The sequence below is a fragment of the Macaca fascicularis genome, chromosome 10 (assembly GCF_037993035.2).
Source record: "Macaca fascicularis isolate 582-1 chromosome 10, T2T-MFA8v1.1".
Taxonomy (NCBI): domain Eukaryota; kingdom Metazoa; phylum Chordata; class Mammalia; order Primates; family Cercopithecidae; genus Macaca; species Macaca fascicularis.
In genome coordinates this window covers 87,621,423-87,640,442 of record NC_088384.1, presented here as the reverse complement: position 1 = coordinate 87,640,442, position 19,020 = coordinate 87,621,423, and the positions used below count along the sequence as shown (strand labels likewise).

At 49.2% G+C, this 19,020-nt stretch overlaps 1 protein-coding gene across 14 annotated transcripts in view; it reads right to left on the bottom strand.

Annotated features, from left to right (window-relative positions):
• HM13 (histocompatibility minor 13) overlaps positions 1-19,020 on the bottom strand; it is a 55,066-nt gene that overhangs the window by 17,580 nt on the left and 18,466 nt on the right. For 12 of the 14 annotated variants that reach the window (XR_010578621.2, XR_012419229.1, XR_010578622.2 and 9 more), the window contains 5 exons: positions 13,835-13,917; positions 7,045-7,133; positions 2,910-2,995; positions 2,692-2,817; positions 1,845-1,902 (listed from right to left, as the gene is read on the bottom strand). Coding sequence is in view for 10 of the 14 variants with exons in the window: in XM_045362703.3 (XP_045218638.1) it covers positions 1,845-1,902; positions 2,692-2,817; positions 2,910-2,995; positions 7,045-7,133; positions 13,835-13,917 (442 nt within the window). In the remaining 4 variants the exon portion in view is untranslated. Of the gene's footprint in view, positions 1-1,844; positions 1,903-2,691; positions 2,818-2,909; positions 3,060-4,331; positions 4,650-7,044; positions 7,134-13,834; positions 13,918-19,020 lie in introns of those variants that run through there. The other 2 variants (XM_005568625.5, XM_074004978.1) reach the window with 1 other exon arrangement.

The window sequence follows — 19,020 nt, the reverse complement described above, 5'->3', positions numbered from 1 at the left end:
CAGTGGGAGTGTCTGGCTTACGGGCCAGGCCAGGCCTTATAGGTTTATTGAGGCCAAAGCTGGGAGAAACCTGTTTTCCTCTGGGGTCACTAAGCTGGAACCACAGAATTCAGGAGCTGTTTGTGGCCATGAAGCTCTCCCCAACGCAGGGAGAAAGGCTGTCCACAGTGGTGGAGAGTGAGTCATGAGAAAGACAACTGTTTCTTGATTCCCTGAGTGGAATCTCCCCCAATCTCCCCCGACGACTGCCTGTCGCCACGAGCCAGTGCTTTCATGGCACATGCTCACTGTTGCCTGCCCTCCCGGCAGCATCTTCCTCTCTTCCTTGCTAGCATGCCTGACGGATTCTGTTCCCCTCTTTGAGCCTTATAATCCCAGGAGGTGATTCTCCACTAGTCTAAAGCTTAAACTCTAAGCCAATCATGTTTCCTAACCCCCTCACTGGTGAATGGTTTAGACTTGGGCCTGTGACCCAGTTTTGGCCAATAAAGTATGAGAGAGGCTGCACGGGAGATTTGGGGAAAACCATCCCTCCCTGAGACATCATTTCCCCTTTCTTTTTCTGGACATGGCTATGTGAAGAGTCAATGCTGGGAGCTGCGGCAGCTATCTTGGGACCACGAAGGGATGACCTAAGGGGCAGGTGGACATGCTGAGAATGCTCCTAAAGTAACCTTGGCTCTTGGTGAAGAGAGGGTTATTAACCCACTCTGAGCCTTCTACCCCTGGGCTTGCTGTAGTGTGAGATGACAAAATTTCCCCCTGTTTAAAGACAGTTATATAGGTTGAGTATGCCGTATCTGAAATGGTTTGACCAGAAATGTTTCAGACTTTTTTTGAATTCTGGAATATTTGCATATACATAATGAAATATTTTGGGGATACAACCTAAGTTTAAACATGAAATTCATATTATACATATAGTTTGAAGGTAGTTTTATATATGTACACATATACATACATATATTTATATACATATAAATTGGAGAGACAGGGTCTCATTCTGTCATCCAGGCTGGAATGCAGGGACATGATCATAGCTTACTTCAGCCTGGGTCTCCCAGGCTCAAGTGATCCTCCTGCCTCAGATCCTCCCAAGTAGCTAGGACTACAGGTGTGTGTCACCACACCTAGCTAATATTTTAATTTTTTGTAGAGATAGGGTCTTGTTGTTACCCAAGCTGGTCTTGAACTGCTAGCCTCAAGTGATCCTCCCGCCTCAGCCTCCTAAAAAGAGTTTTATACAATACTTAAAATGCTATTTTCTGCATGAAACAGTTTGTTAAGTCCTTATGTGTGGAATTTTCCACTTGTGGTGTCATGTCAGTGCTCAAAAAGTTTTGGGTCTTGGAGCATTCTGGATTTCAGATTTTCGGATTAGAGACGCTTAACCTGTAGGTGGATTTTCTATTACTTATAAAGAGTGGATACACTGAAGAACAAAACCAAGGCAGTTTGAGCGGCACGGGATAGATAGCACCTGACACTCAGGTGCCAAGGGGACCCCAGTGAGGGGTGCTACAGGTCTCGGCTTAGAGGTTTTCTCTCCTGGAAAGCCCCTGCATGTGCCCCCCGGGTTGGGTTAAACAGTTCCCTCTATGCTTGCTCCCATTTTGCCTCATTTCACACCATGCTGCACCATGACCAAGTGGCCAGAGGCCGGGGCCTGGGCATGATGAACACAGTCAGATGAATCAATGAGGATAAGGAAACCAGGCTGGAGAGCCACAGGAGGAAGAGGTACATGGGGAAGAGATAGGGGGATGTACTGACTGAAACGGGCTGTGGGGGTATGGCCTGGCAGGGGTAGGGGAGGGGTTCCCTATGGCGGGGTGGTCACTTACGTTTTATTGGTGCCTCAAAGGACTTGGCCACTGTCACCATCACATTGGTGCCAAATACCTAGAAGGAGAAAAGAGCAGTATGAAGGAAGTAAGGGGCTGTGGGGGAAGAATGGCTGTCCCTGGGTTTCTAGAAGTGCTGTTGCCTGGAATCTGAGGGGAGCTGGGAGGGGCTCCGGTGCAGATCTGAAGTTGAGGTGAAGTGGCCACTGATACTGGTTCTGGGCAACAAAGAGGGGAAATTCGAGGGAGTATAGAAAGGACCTCTGATGGCCCAAGCCAGGCAGCCTATGTTTGTTCACAGTTCTGTTCCTCCCAAGTGATAAAATCCCCCAGCACCACCCACTCAAGAGAAGAGGCTGCCTGGGGCCAGGAAAAGGGTGCCCGAGTCAAGCTGACCTCAGTCCCTCTGCGATGCCTCTCAGAGTCAATGTGAGAGGCATCACAGGCCAGGGCTGGTGTGCAGCTGAGCACAGATGGCCTGTCCTCCCAGGTCAATGCCCTTGCTGGGCCCATTCATCAACATTCTTCCACCCCTACCTGAACTTCTCTGAGTCTCAACTCCCTTGCCGAGGAGACATGGGATTAGGTAACACCCCTACTGGCAAGGAAGATATGCAGGTGGTTGGAAGGCACTGGGCACGAGTGTGCTCTCAGAAAGAGGTAGAATCTGCTCTCTCTGGCTCCATCTCACATATGGGCCCAGAGAGGACTTGCTCTGGGGTCTGGAACTTCAGCCCAAAACAGCTCTTCTCTATCAGATGACTGCCACTTGGGCCAGACAGGCAGGGCAGTAGGAAGATGAGATGGTCCTGGAGCCAGACATCCTTGGTATCCCTGCCTGACTCACCCAGAAGACATCGTAGATGAAGAGTCCGCCCAGCAGGATGCAGCCAGTGCTGACATTGTTGAGGTGCAGGAGCTCTACTCCATTAAGGGAGAAGGCCAGGCCAAAAAGGTTGTTGGCAATCCAGTGCTGAGGAAAGCGGGGAGTGAGACCAGCTTGCTGTGCCCCACCCTGCCCTGTCAACCCCATCCTCCCCTTCTGCCCAGGTCCCGGCTACTCACCTTCCTCAGCAGGTACCAGACGCCAACGATGCTGCTCAGGCCTAGGCATACCAGGTCCTTGGTGTCAAATTCATAATTGATGATCTCTGAGCAGAGAGGCCAGGTAAGTCCACTCCCCGGGGCGGGGCTACCCCTCCCACCTGTCAGCCCCTGGATGGAGGAGGGCATGGCTATGGGCACTGCGAGAGGTTCACAGGCTGGGGGGGGCTAAGTCTTGGCTGCCCTAGATTAGTATGAGTTTCAGGAAGGGGAGCGCTCACTGGAGCCACTCCAACCCCTCCAATTTCCTACAGGAGGGAATGGAGGCCCAGAGAAACTTACAAGCCTGGCACAGGGTCAGCGGGAAGTGGTCTTTGGTGTTACAAGCACAGGCTTTGTTACTTGTAGCTGGGTGACCTTGGGGAAGGCAGTTCCCTCTCTGAGCTTCAGTTTTCTTATGTGTAAAAAGGGGACAACAGCATCCCCTCTGAGGGCTGCTGTGGGGAATAAGTAAGATAGTCCTTACAATGCCTGCAGCACAGTGCCTGGCACATAGCGGGTACTCAGTCAATGCCAGCTGCCACTGAACCCAGGTCTTTAGAAAGGTCTAAGTTAATTCTGGAATCTTTCTACTTTGCCACCAAAAGATGAAGAAGGTTAGTGGCAGCCTTAGTTCACTAGCAGGCGATGAAGAAGGGAAGAGATGCAGGTCTCAAGGAAAGGCCAGAGTCCCCGAGGCTGCTTTTGTAGAGGGCCCTGTGGTAAGACATCTTGATGTTAGACCATTCTTGATTGCTTCCAAGCTTCCTAAGAAGACAACTAGAGGCTGTGGAGTTTGTCGGGAGTCACGGAGTCCAGCCATTCCTTTCACATTCCAGAGTGTAGCCGACTGCTTACTGCTTGTCCCCTAATTTGTTTTTTCCTCTGTGGTAAGAGCACCCTGATTTGTTTTCTATAAAGTATCTGTTAAACTTATTTAGCATAACCACAGAGGCATTGTCTTCACGCTGTCACACACAGACACAAACACACGTACGACACAATCAATATCTACATTTAGCCCCCCAAATGCATTCCTTCTGAGGCTCATTTATATGTCTTCATGTGCCACAGCCCATCATTTAAATAATGGATGTTTTCAATGCCAATTCCTTTGTTGACTTTCTCAATGTCTTCTGCAGACATCTTCATGACCCCAACACACAGAGCATGCTGTTTTCCTTCTGCTGTGACTGCTACAATGGTATCTACCGCAGCAGGGTACAGCTTAGCTCCAGGAGAAGTTAAACCTGGACACATAATATTTGCGCCGCTGAGTACAAATTTGATAGCTCCTTTATCAACCTGCTGGTGTGGCAGGATAAAAGGGTATTTGTGAAGCAATCTTAGAGTTGGACAAAAAGGCCCCTTTCTTTGTCTAAAAAACAGTAATTCTCCACTTACGGTAAGGATTTCTGTATGTTCGTGGCATCGTACTATTTTGACAGGATCTTTCTTAGGCATGATTTGATTAAGCCATGGTTCAATACCTGGAAACTGCTCTACCAGTTGGCTCTTAATGCCCTTAATAACTGACGTTTTCAACTGGATGCAGTTGGACACACTTTCCTTTTCATCAAACTTCTTGAACATGATCCAGGGTGAAGCGGGCGACAACAGGCAAACAAACGGAATTGGCAAAGCTCCGGTAGAGTCCCCTGCAGGAAGGCCAGTGCGGGCGCCACGCGGACTGCCGGACGGTCAGAGCCGTTGTCGCTAACCGGAAGATGACACAGCCAGCGCGCTTTACGGCCCGGTGAAATCTGACAACTTCCGCTCTCTTAACGCCACGTCACGACTGCGCTTGGCCCACTGTTTTTTCGACTGCTGATTCCTCTCCAATGAGGATCGCTGAAACAGTAGGGCTTGAGAAGCAAGAAGTGATACGAATGCTTTCTCCTTGCCGAAAGAGAAGACAGGAGCTCCGCACCCTGATGAGTTAGTTCCAACTGGACATGAGGCCGACTCACGGTCATTTTCAAGCTTCTCTTATAGCTAAATGGACCCGGGATATGGATGCCTCTCCTTTCCTCTGGCTGGACAGTGGAGTGATGACACCACCCTGACCCGAGGGCCAGCGCTGTATATGGCGGAGCATGAGATAGATAGGGTGTGGGACCTTGAAGACTCTGTGGTACAAGCTTAGCCTTTTTACTATTTTATTTATTAATTTTTTTAGACAGGGTCTTGCTCTGTCGCCCAGGCTGGAGTGCAGTGGTGTGACCGTGGCTTACGGCAGCCTCCAACTCCACGGCTCAAGCGACCCTCCTGCATCAGCTTCTCAGTGTTGGGATTACAGGCATGGGTCACCGCGCCTGGCCAAGCTTAGTCTTTTTTTTTTTTTTTTTTTTTTTTTTAGACAGTGTCTCACTCTGTCGCCCGGGCTTGAGTGCAGTGGCGCGATTTAGGCTCACTGCAACCTCCGCCTTCCCAGGTTCAAGCAATTCTCCTGCCTCAGCCTCCCAAGTAGCTGGGATTTCAGGTACACGCCACCATGCCTGGCTAATTTTTTTTGTATTTTTAGTACAGACGGGGTTTCGCCATGATGGCCAGGCTGGTCTGGAACTCCCGATCTCAAGTCATCTACCTACCTCAGCCTCCCAAAGTGCTGGGAGGCATGAACCATCTCACCTGGCCCAAGCTTAACCTTAAAAAAAAAAAAAAATCAACAATTGTTTCTTTGATAGAGGTTCCTTAGAGATGCACAAAGCAATCACATAAAATTGCTGCCGATTAGGGACAAGACAGCATGTGCTAGGCACCAGTAAGAGAGAATGCTATGGCCGGGCACGGTGGCTCACGCCTGTAATCCCAGCACTTTGGGAGGCTAAGGTGGGCGAATCAAGAGGTCAGGAGATGGAGACCATCCTGGCTAACACAGTGAAACCCCATCTCTACTAAAAGTACAAAAAAATTAGCCGGGTGTGGTGGCGTGCACCTGTAGTCCCAGCTACGCGGGAGGCTGAGGCAGGAGAAGGGTGTGAACCCAGGAGGTCGAGCTTGCAGTGAGCCAAGATTGTGCCACTGCACTCCAGCCTGGGCAACACAGTGAGACCCTGTCTCAAAAAAAAAAAAAAAAAAAAAAAAAAAGAGCTAGATTTCACATGCTCAGTATTTTACAGGAGAGAAATACCTGCTGGGCGTGGTGGCTCACTCACGCCTATAATTCTAGTGCTTTGGGAGGCTGAGGTGGGCAGATCACTTGAGGTCAGGAGTTTGTGACCAGCCTGGCCAGCATGGCAAAACTCCATCTCTACTAAAAATACAAAAAAAATTAGCTGGGCGTGGTGGCACAGGCCTGTAATCCCAACTACTCAGTTGGCTGAGGTTTCAGTGAGCTGAGATGGCGCCACTGCACTCCACCCTGGGTGACAGAACAAGGCTCTGTCTCAAAAAACAAAAAACAACAACAAAAAAGAAATACCTGCTATTTGGTCAAGCCATTGATAATCTTGTTACAGTATTTGAATCCATTCCCTAACCTGCAAATTCCAGGATCTCCACACTTCCCCATAGTTTGCATTTTTTTTTTAATTAATTTTTTTATAGAGATGAGGTCTCACTATGTTGCTTAGGCTGGTTTCAAATTCCTGGCCTCAAGTGATCATCCTGTCTTGGACTCCCAAAGTGCTGGGATTACAGGCATGAGACACTGTTTCTGGTCAGTTTTTATTTTTGAAAAAGAGCTGTGGAACCCCCTTTTCAAACCTTAGGTGAGGCACTGATCACACTAAAAATATATACGAATAAAATAATCACGAAGGCCAACTTTGACTGAGTGCTTACTATGAGCCAGGCAGCATGCTGAATGCTTCCACTTACTGACTCGCCATCTTAACAACATGACTGTGAAGGAGGTCCTAGATTAACACTTTCATTTTACAGATGGGGAAAAACAAAACAAAACAAAACGCCCAATGCTCAGAGAGGTAAGGCATTCACCCAGGGTCCCATGTCTAGGTAGTAGCAGAGTTGGCATGTGAATCCAGGCCATGAGATTCCAGAGCCCACTTCTTCCATCATTCGCTCTACTGGAGAACCCCAATATTGGAGAGACAAAGGGAATGGCAGAGGAAGATACCCAAGGCACACTACAGGGAAAGTGGTTAGCACTGACCTTCCTTGTTTTCCCCAGAACCCTGTGTGAAGAGCAGCTGGTACTGTCGATTTGGAAAGGTGGCCGGAAAAAACTTATTCATGAAGGGGCTGGAAGGAAAGACAAAGCAAGTCGGCAAACAGAGCCCCCGTGGGCAGTCAGCCTTAACACTCCCCTGCCCCATTTACAGCTGGCACCCTTACAGCTGTCCTGATAAGTAGGTGTTATTGTTCCCACTTTACAGATGTGAAAACAAAGGCCCTCAAAAGGTAAGTGATTTGCCCAGAGTCACACAGGGGTCCTATATCTTGGCTGAGACTCAAACCTAGGTCTTTGCCCTCATAGTGATTTCTGTACTGCCTTTTTGTTAACATCAAAGAAATGCAAAGCAGAAGCAGATAGACTTTCAGGCAAAATACCATTTTTGGGAGAGCACAGGATCCCAAAGTCTGGCCCACATGCCACCTATATGAGTCCCTTGTCAAGAAGCATATTTGTGGACTCCCTTCCAGGCCTATCAAGTTGATGACCTGACAGTCACCCCCACCCCACTCCATGACTTGACATTCTGCTCTCCAACAGCAGGCCTGAGATTTTTACAGACTCAGCAGGAATCAATCAGCCAGATGAATCATAGCCCCTGGGCAGGATCACCATCACATTCACTCCTTCCACAAGGCCTCAGTTGTTTAAGACCAGCTTGGCCTTGTCTCCAGAAGCATTCTCTCTGATTACCCAGCATGCCCCACCTCCCAGCCAGGCAGGAAGCAGAGACCTTTTCTGGACCTTTTTCAGAGCAAGATAAGCAAACCACGGCCTCTTGACCCAGCCTCGTGGCCGTACTGTGGAGTGGCTACAAGCCTGGGTGGCCCAGCCCTGAGGCCTGCTCTGCCATGCAGCTGTGGGATACCATTTCAATGGCTCTGTCTCCCTGGACCTCAATTTTCTCACCTGTATACAGGGCTAACAATACCACCTGTCTCAGAGCATTGCTATGAAGATATGAAAGGCAGGACGAATGCTTCGCTTGGCATGGAGTCTTTAGCAGGAATGAGGCAGGCCAGGAAGTACCCACATCACAGTGAAAAAGGGAGGGAAAAGGGAACTCCCTTTTTTTTTTTTTGAGATGGAGTCTTGCTCTGTCGCCCAGGCTGGAATGCAGTGGTGCAAGCTCTGCCTCTCGGGTTCATGCCATTTTCCTGCCTCAGCCTCCCGAGTAGCTGAGACTACAGGCACCTGCCACCATGCCCGACTAATTGTTTTTGTATTTTTAGTAGAGATGAGGTTTCACCATGTTAGCCAGGATGATATCCATCTCCTGACCTTGTGATCCACCCTTCTCGGCGCCCCAAAGTGCTCGGATTACAGGCATAAGCTACCGTGCCCGGAAGGCTCGATGGGAACTCTCTTCTAAAGACCCTGGTGGCATGGAGTAAGATGTAGATTCAAGAACCCTCTCTGGCCAGGTGCAGTGGCTCACGCCTGTAATCCCAACATTTGGGAGGCTGAGGTGGGTGGATCACTTGAGGTCAGGAGTTCAAGACCAGCCTGGCTAACATGGCAAAACCTCATCTCTACTAAAAAAATACAAAAATTAGCCCAGCGTAGTGGCAGGAGCCTGTAATCCTAGCTACTCACGAGCCTGAGGCAGGAGAATCGCTTGAACCGGGCAGGGGCAAAGGTTGCAGTGAGCCGAGATTGTGCCATTGCACTCCAGTCTGGGCGACACAGCGAGACTCCGTCTCCAAAAACAAAAACAAAAAACCATCTCTGGCCCTCCATTTCTCCACTTTTCAAAGAGCTGATCCCTCCCAGCCTGTAGAGCTGTGGTGTGAATGATGGTAGGGCTTTGTGAACAGAAGCGCAGCAGGTGTAAGGGCAGAATTGGAAATGGGCTCCCACAACAGGGTTTTGAGGCGGTGGGAGGCAGAAGCTGGGTGGGTGACTGGAAGCTACTTTCAGATTAGTTTGCTGAATCAGTTTTGGGGGAGTCTGAAGTCAGGGTGTGAGTGCAGGTATGGACAGAGGCAGAAAAGCAGGCTGAAGAGCTAAGCCCTTTGCCCATCTTAGCCGGCCTCTTCCTTAGGAGCTTGGTGCTCAGTTTCTCAACCAGCAGAGTGTGACAGTTAAAGACACGGACTCTGGAGCCAGACTTCCTGGGCTCAAATCCTAACTCTGCCACTTATTAGTGGTCTGATCTTGGGAAAGTTATTTAACTGCTCTGTGCAACTGTTCCTCATCTGGAATGCTATAACACCTTTCTTGTAGGGCTACTGAGAGGATTGAATGAGCACTTGGTACCCTATAAACTTAACTGCAGCTTCAACTTCAAGTAGCAAGTCTCCAGATTGGTGTCTGTTATTCTGAGAAAAGAGAGGCTGCTCAGCACTACACAGGGGAAGAGTCAAGCGACTAGGCTAGCATTGAGTCTGTGGACTTGAGAACGAGGCCCTGTCTCATCATCTTCACCCTACCCTGGGGTGAAGATGCCTGGTGCCTGCTAGACATCTGCTAAATGCTTACTGAATGACTCTGAATGCAGACTTTTGTAGCAGGCAGAGATTCTTCCTGGCCCTTGATGGCTCATGTCAAACGTAAAGGTCATTCCTTCCCACTGACAAGCCACATCCTGGTGCGCTTCTCCCCTGGGGGTGGAAGGCAGGGTCAGTGAAACTGGTGACGTGGCTTCCTCCTCTGGGGTGGCAGATCTGGACCTTCTGGGCTTTTCCTCCCTCTAAGGTCAGCTGGGTGGGGCACGAGCTCAGACACAGATGATGAAGTAAGCCAAGGTTCCCTTTGCAGGAAGGATGTCTTGGGTTTGAATCTTGGTGACTATACAAGGTAAGGCAGGCTGTGGCCCCTGCCTTCCTCCAATACCCCAGCTGGGGTTTGTTCCCAAAGAGGCTTAATGTGGGCTTGGAAGTGGTAGTGGAGGTGGAGGGGATCCTAAGAACCTCAGCCTGTGCTGACACAGCTCAGGTGCAGCTCTCTACAGCCTTTCAGCAGGCCTCTCCTCTGCCAGTCCCCAGGAGACCACAGGCTCAATGACAGGAGGTGGCCAGCCCACCCTCTTTTAAGCTCCCCCAACTTCACTTTTGCCAAAACTGTAAAGAATAGGGGTTTTGGAGTCAGACAGACCTGAGCTCAAAACCTCACTCTGCCCTTACCAGCTGTGAATCCTGGTGGTCACATAACCCCTCTGAGCCCAATTTCCCTGTCTTAAACCTTTGGATCTGTTGTTCGGATCCTGAGGAAGGTCTAAGTTTATGGATACAGGCAGCTGATCAAAATTCTAACAACACTGTAGCCTTTCCTTGAGAAATTATTTAAGAAAACTCAATTTAATTGAAACATCAATTTAATTAGTGGACCAACTTTCTAAAAAGCATGATCAAATAATCCCTTACTTACTAAAATTATTTTCACTGGATTCAGTTCTTTTCCGTGTTAACTTTACAATAATGATTTCCTTCATCTGACAGTTTTTGGTCCCCATCAAATTTTTTAGCCCCATATGGTGAGCATCCCTTCTGCCTACAGCCATCCATTATTCTTATTTTTATATTTTTGAGACACGGTCTCACTCTGTTACCCACGCTGGAGTGCAGTGGCACAATCAGAGCTCACTGCAACCTCTCTGCCTCCCAGGCTCATGCGATCATCCCACCTCAGCCTCCCGAGTAGTTGGGACCACAGGCACACACCACCATACCTGGCTAATTTTTGTATTTTTTGTGGAGACAGCGTCTCAACATGTTGCCCAGGCTGGTCTCGAACTCCTGAGCTCAGGTGATCCACCGGCCTCGGGCTCCCAAAGTGCTGGGATGACAGGTGTGAACCACCATGCCCAGCCGATCCATTATTTTTAAAAGGTATGGTTTTCCCAGGTCAAATTTTGTTGCTCTAAATTTCATTAAGAAAATGATTCTTCTGTTAGTTTCTAGTCACTCATACATTTTACCATGTGCACTTTTAGCTGCTGTTGGCTTTTAATTTTCTGTTGATAATATCTATCTATAAAAATTATGAAGTGGCTAAAAGATAATCAATTCTCTCTCTCTCTCCCCCCCCCCTCTTTTTTTTTTTCTTTGAGATGGAGTCTCCCTCTGTCACCCAGGCTGGAGTGCAGTGGTACGATATTGACTCACTGCCACCTCTACCTCCTGGGTTCAAGGGATTCTCCTGCCTCAGCCTCCCGAGTAGCTGGGATTACAGGGGCATGCCATCACACCCGGCTACTTTTTTGTATTTTTAGTAGAGATGAGGTTTCACCATGTTGCCTGGGCTGGTCTTGAGCTCCTAACCTCAGGTGATCCACCTGCCTTGGCCTCCCAAAGTGCTGGGATTACAGGTGTGAGCCACCATGCCCAGCCTCAATTATTTCTTGACATAGATTAATCATCTATGAGAAATTGGGACAATGTCCCTTAGTTATTGTTCTAAAAGGGAAAAAAAGTCTTTGGTGTCGAGATGATAAAGGTTCATAATACCGCGCCTAGACAGCTGGGTAGAGGTAAGATCTTCATTGTAGGGTTGTTGCGATAATGTTAAATAATCAGTTCCTCAGCAAACAGCCTAACAGTGGCTTTCAAAACACACTGGGCTCTCTCTGAGGTGGAGGCTGGGCTGTGGCGAGACCTGGGGGTCTCAAGCCTCTCACAGATGCTAGGGTAGGATGGGCTAGAGTTGGGGAGGATCCTAATCAGCATGGGAAAGGACACCCAATGTCTGGAAGTGACTGCCCCCACCCCACCCCAGGTCTACCACGAAAGGACAGGTATGTCCTATGAGCAAGGGTGACTGGGCCTGCCATTATCTTGGTTGGGTCCAAGTCACTCAGGTTGCCTGGGCCTCCATTTTTCAGGATGCAGGGCTGGACTAGAATTCTCCCAAGCTAGCTAGAATAAAATTTTGTGGGTGAAGAATCAGTGCAGGTGAGGACAACAATGACCTCAGTTGGAAGACAAGAGGTGAAGTCCCAGCTATGTAACCCTGGGCCAGCCACTAGGCTCACTGTGTGCTTGGCACTGTGCTCTAGGAATGTTACAGCCTGGGGCTCACTAGACCCTCCCCACACCTCTGAAGAGGTATCTGCAGTCTCTCCATTTTATAGGTAGAAGAACTGATGCTCAGAGCTTGAGTAACTTACACAAATTAGAGCTGGCAGCACCAGGTGTTGGTCCCAAGGCTGCCTGCCTCTTGACCCCATGCTCCTGACTACCACACTGTCCTGCCAGTGTGCCTGGAAGAATGAAGTCACATTCATATTGGCCTTTTTTTTTTTTTTGAGATGGAGTCTCACACTGTCACCAGGCTGGAGTGCAGTGGCACGATCTCGGCTCACTGCAATCTCTGCCTCCCGGATTCAAGCGATTCTCCTGCCTCAGCCTCCTGAGTAGCTGGGACTACAGGCATGTGCCACCAAGCCCAGCTAATTTTTTTGTATTTTTAGTAGAGACAGGGTTTCATCATGTTGGCCAGGATGGTCTCGATCTCCTGACCTCGTGATCTGTCCGCCTTGGCCTCCCAAAGAGCTGGGATTACAGGGTGAGCCACCACCTGGCCTCATATTGGCTTTCAGTGCTTTTGGGAGCAGATTCTGCCTATGCCCTCAATGTGCACAAACTTTCCAGCACCTGACCTCTCCCTCCTTTGTATGTCTTCCAGGTTTCCTACCCTTCAAAGAAAGCTAAGTTCAAGTTGAGTTCCTTCCTTCTGGGAACCCTGGCCACCTCTTGGTCTATCAGTGTTTCTCAGCCTGAGGCTGCACCTCTTCAACGGGGTAGACAGAAACATACTGGGACATCTTTGTAGTCACAAGCTGGGGAAGACGGGTATGCAACTCCCATTTGGTGAGCAGGGCAAGGATGCCAACTGTTTGTAATGTGTGGGATAGTCCTGTAGAGTGGAGAACTGGCCTGTCCAAAACACAAGTAGCAACCCCCCTAATGAACCACTCTCCCCACTGAAAGGACATGAGTGTGTGGCAGTTTGAGTTAAGGTAGCAGTGGGAAGAGGATGGGCTCTGGACCACACCTGGGTTTGAATCCTGGCTCTGTTGCTTGTTAGCGGTGTGATCTTAGCAAATTTCTTAACCTCTCTGGGCTTCAGTTTCCATGACTATCATACAGGTGTGAAAGCAAAAGCAACCCATATAAGGTTGTCTGGCAGGTTAACACAGATAATGACAGTGACAGCTAATAGTTACTGAACACTTTATATCGCCAGATACTGTGCTAAAGCTTTCCACATGACCCCATGGGAAGGGTACTATTATTTTCTCCACATTCACTAGGAAATTGAGGCCAGAGAGATTAAGTAACTTGCCCAAGATCACAGAGCTATTAAGTGGCAGGGTCTGGACTCAAAGGTAGTCAAATTCCAGAGCCCACGCTCCTAACTTTTTACTGTGCTGCCTCTGGCTCCTTATGAAACAAGATCATGTGTGAGAGGCCCAGCATGACGCTTAGCACACAGCTAGGCCACAACACCCGGCAGGTGGTACTGGTGTTACTCACCTGAGTACTGTCACAACTAACATGACATTACTGCTCACAAATCACTTTCCCAACAGCTGTGGTGGTGGAAACACCCACCAGATCCTCATCATTTCTATAAGGAAACTGTGGCCCAGAGAGGTCATTGTTCTTGTCCTAGTCATCTACAGTGTGCAGGGGAAAGAGTCCCTTGAGTTTTATAGCCAGGATTCAAACCTGGCTCTGAGTGATGCCAAAAGTCATGTTCTCATCCAAGACCCTGTACTGGTTCCCGAGAAAGCTGCTTCAAATGTTGCAGAGAGATGCCTTCTGACCTGATGGTGTGGGATAGGGCCAGGATTCCCAGCACGAAGAAATACATGGACAGCAAGAGGTTGATGTACTCCTGGGAGAATATCTGAGGCAGAAATACAAAGAGAAACAGGAAGTTAGGGTTGCCAGTGGCTGTGAGGAAACCAGAGTCCCTGCTTCTCTTCTGGAGGTTGGTTTTACCCTTCTTGAGTTGGGGGACTGTCAGGAAGAGTTTCAGACAATACTAGTGGCATTCTAGTTTCTGCAGCTGTGGGGAAAGGGAGAAACCTCAAGCCCCCAGATGTACCTTGCAAAGGGGTCTGCAGGTTTACGTTTAGTGGCTCTATTATCTGGAGAGAAGCAACTATGTTTGTGCTCAGAGTGCTGCACAGGGGTTCTGAAGGGATAAGGGAGTCTTCAGTATAGAGCCCAAGAGAGCTGCTGGAACCTCAGAACTCACTCTTCCACACTTCCTTCTCCCTGTTTAATCATCCAGGGAGCCCCTACAGAGTGGCCACCCAGGCTCCAAGCATGCTAGTTACAAGACATCTTTCCCACTCCATTTTCCACATTCTACTTTCTGATGACTCCTCCTGCAGTGATGGCTGAAGCTATGACGGCATCCCTGACAGCTGCTTCTTGGTCTTTTTGTCGTTAGGTGAAACTTGAGAAATATTCTGTCACGATGTTCCAGTCAATGGTCACGTGTTAATTCTGGACTTTGGAAAGGCTATGCCATGGTGCACCATGTTTGCTGCATCACTGCTGAATTTATTACTATGATGGTCTCTAAGCTGGAGGGAATAATGTGCTGTTGTGTGGGGTGTAGGGAACCTGGCCACTCTCAAGCAGGGCTGTTTTGGAATCTGCTGAACACCTGTCAGATCATATCACTCCTTTGCTGGAAGCCTTTCTGCAGCTAACTTCTGCTCTCATAAGCTGAAAGCTCACATCCACCTGTTGGCCTCTTGCCCTCGTGGTGGCCACCACAGGTCTCCTGAGCCTTGGCTCACACATGCTCTTGCTCTACACACTGCAGCCACACTGGCCTTTTTGCAGTGTGATGTGTGTGCTACATGCCCACCCACAGGCAGCCGTGGACAAGCTCTCCTGCTGCCTGAGATGTTCTCCTCTCGTCTGTCTTCACCGAGGCCACCCCTACTCAACCTTCTTTAGCTCCCAGATCAGAGAAGCTTTGCTCACATAGTTTCCATGACACAATCAACCCCTCAGTAATTCAGCCCATATTGATTGATTGCCTACTATGTGCAGGGCATTGTGCTAGACATCAGTGATTCAGCAAGGAATCAGGCAAAGCTGCTGCTCTCCTAGAGTTCATGGGCCAGTGAGGGAGAAAGAATCTCGAAAGAAACAGTTACATATATTGTTAGGTGGTAATGGGCACTAAGAAAAACAAACCAGGGCAGGGAGATAGAAAATGAAAGGGCAGAGCTGCTATTTTAGACAGGTGGTCAGGGAACGCTCTGGAAGAGAGGACATAGGACGAGAGTCATAAATGAAGGGAGCAGGTGCAAAGGTCCTGAGGTGGGTGCATGTTCATGTGTGCAGGGACTACAGAGGGCCTGTGAGCCTAGAGCTAAGGGAGCATGGGCACAGTGTCAGGAAAGGAGGCTGGGTGGGAAGAGGGAGCCAGACCCTGCAGTGCCATGGGAAAGTCTTTAGATTCACCTGCATGAGACAGGCTGGTACTGGAGTGCTGAGGGCAGGGTTTGACATGATCAGACAGCATGAGAGGACCCCTCTGCTGCTGTATAGAAGACCCTGCAGGGCAAGAGAGGAAGCGGGAGCAGGAGGGGGATGGCGCCCTGGCTTAGGGGGATGGAGGGGAAGTGATAAGCAGTGTAAGGATTCCAGATCTGTTCTGCTCCCCCTACTCCTGCCCTCCCCGAGATGGAGTTTCACTCTTGTTGCCCAGGCTGGAGTGAAATGGTGCAATCTTGGCTCACTGCAACCTCCACCTCCTGGGTCCAAGTGATTCTCCTGCCTTAGCCTCCCAAGTGGCTGGGATTACAAGCATGCACAACCACGCCCGCCTAATTTTGTATTTTCAGTAGAGATGGGGTTTCACCATGTTGGTCAGGCTGGTCTTGAACTCCTGACCTCAGGTGATCCACCTGCCTTGGCCTCCCAAAGGTGCTGGGATTACAGGTGTGACCCACTGCACCCAACCTCCAGATCTGTTCTGGAATTGGAGCTGCAAGATGTGTGAAGGGGCTGGATATGAGGGCTTGGTGGGGCAGGGAGGATGACTCCTGGGGTTTCGGCTGAGCTAGGTCAATGCAGGTGCTGTTGTGGATAAGGGGCTTGGGCAGAAGCTTCACCCTGAAGCTGGTTCTTCCATGCTTTCCTAGTGCTATGGACCTCGCCTTGACAGCACTTTGTACAGGTGTAACTTCACATCTATCTATGTGATTGGTGTCTGTCTCTAGCGCTTAACAAGATGCTTCTTGAGGGCAGGGATGGTCAGCTGTGTTTTTCACTTCAGTATCCCCAGTACCCAGCCAGGGCCTGATGTAGCAGGCTCTCAATAAATGCAGAATGACTGAATGGAAGGGCAAATCGGTGGTCCATAATGTTAGTGCTACAAGAAAAAGACCTATGAGCAGACTTTGTAGGCATATGAATTGTGCTTTATTTATGAAGATGTGGCATACCTCTCACATTGCATTCTTTCAATCTGAGCCCTTGGGGCAAACTGCTCTCAGGCCACACCTCTGAGCTTCTGGGTGGTTTCACTGTGACCCATGCGGATTGGGCACCAGGTCTCACTTTCCTTTGTGCTTTGGCTGCTAAAAAGCCAGAGCCACAACTAAGCCCATTTCTAGCAAGAGGACAGGCTTTAGAGCATGGGGTATGGGTGTAGTCCTCAACCAAGGGTTGTTTTATCTTATTTTAATTTTCTCCTTTAACTCTATTTCTTTTGTTTTTCTTATGCTGTTGGGTTTAATTTTTTGAGTTGCCTCAAGGGAATCAATTTTAAATAAGGTGGGATAAAGTAAATGCTATGATTTTGTGAAATGTTACCGTATTGTAAAAATTTAAAACTTACTTTAAAAACCTATTTTACAGATGATGCCTCAACATCCCCACAAATAGACTATGAACATTCTGCCCAGGTTCTCCTTCTGGCTCTCCTCTTTTTTTTTTGAGACGGAGTCTTGCTCTGTCGCCCAGGCTGGAGTACAGTGGTGCGATCTTGGCTTCCTGCAAGCTCTGCCTCCTGGGTTCATGCCATTCTCCTGTCTCAGCCTCCCGAGTAGCTGGGACTATAGGCGTCTGCCACCATGCCCAGCTAATTTTTGTATTTTGTTTAGTAGAGATAGGGTTTCACCGTGTTAACCAAGATGGTCTCGATCTCCTGACCTCGTGATCCGCCTGCCTCGGCCTCCCAAAGTGCTGGGATTACAGGCGTGAGCCACTGCACCCGGCCCATTTCTTCTTCTTCTTTTTTTTCTTTCGAAACAGGGTCTCACTTTGTTGCCCAGGCTGGAGTGCAGTGGCCCCATCTTGGCTCATTGCAGCCTCGACCTCCAGGGTTCAAGTGATCCTCCTGCCTCAGCCCCTAAGTAGTTGGGGACACAGGTGTGTGCCACCACACTGGTTAATTTTTGTATTTTTTGTAGAGACAGGGTTTCACCATGTTGACCAGGCTGATCTTGAACTCCTGGGCTCAAATGATCTGCCGCCTTGGCCTCCCAAAGTGCTGGGATTACAGGCGTGAGCCATGGCACCTAGCCTCTGGTCCTCCTCTTCTATGACCTAATACCATACAAACATACTGGTAAATCCCCTCATGCTCTTTGCTTGTACCACCCTGAGCCCCAACAAAGGCACTTGCCCAGGGGTCCTCCCCTCTCCTTCCTTCTCTCTGTCCTCTCCCCTTTCTCTTCACCTGCTTGGTTAAGTGGCTTCCTCGGAGCTCCTCCCATATGGCCCCCTGTGTGGCATGCATGCCTCCTTCTCTAGAACATGTGAGTATAGTAAATCCTGTAATTTCATAAGCCTCTCTGAGCATAGTTTCTGTGGCTGTGTGCGAGTGATCCTTAACGACTTCATAAAGGGGGCTGAGTGCAGTGGCTTGTGCCTGTAATCCCAGCACTTTAGGAGGCCAAGGCGGGAGGATTGCATGACGCCAGGAATTCAAGATCAGCATGGGCAACGTGGCAAGACCCCAACTCTACAAAAAATAAAAAAAAAAAAATTAGGCGGGCATGGTGGTGCATGCCTGTAGTTCCAGCCACTCAGGGGGCTGAGATGGGAGGATTACCTGAGCCTGGGAGTTTAAAGTTATTGTGAACTATGATCGCACCACTACACTCCAGCCTGGGTGAAAGAGTAAGACTCTGTCTCTAAAAACAAGAAAAAAAAAACCTCACAAGGGGAACTTCCTTTTTACAACACAATTGGTGATGAGGATGGGATCATTCTAAACTCAAGGTGAAAGTCCTTGAGAGAGAGGTATATGAAATGAAAGGATTTATTATACTCATAGGTCCTACAGAAGGAGACCCATGGCCAAGTGCCTTTCTTGGGGCTCAGGGTGAAACACACAAGCAAAAGGGGATCTCACTGATATGTCTGAATGTCACTAGGTCACAGTAGAGGAGGGCGAGAAGGGAAATTGTGGCAGGGACCAGCCTTATCACAGGTACCTGTTCACCTGGGCAAAGTGTTCATGGCCTGTTGGTGGGATGTTGAGGCAACAGGAAAATACGAAGTTTTTTTGTTGCTTTTTTTGAGACGAAGTCTCACTCTGTCACCCAGGCTGCAGTGCAGTGGCATGTTCTCGGCTCACCACAACCTCTGCCTCCTGGGTTCAAGCGATTCTCCTGCCTCAGCTTCCCAGTAGCTGGGATTACAGGCATGGGCCACCGCGCTTGATTAATCAACTTTTTTGTATTTTTAGTAGAGATGGGGTTTTACCATGTTGGCCAGGCTGGTCTCGAACTCCTGACCTCAGGTGATCTGCCCGCCTCGGCCTCCCAGTGTTGGGATTACAGGCGTGAGCCACTGCACCCGGCCCTGAAGTTTTAAAAAGGTACAATGCAGTTACAACCTCCAGTGCCCCAACCAGGAGGAGGGGAGGAAAAGGGCTGAGGCAGAGCCGCTGTGGTGGGCTGTTTTTCTGTTAAGCAAACCAACCAGCCAGACGTCAGGGGGGAGTCCAGGAGGAGCCCAGTGGCTGTGC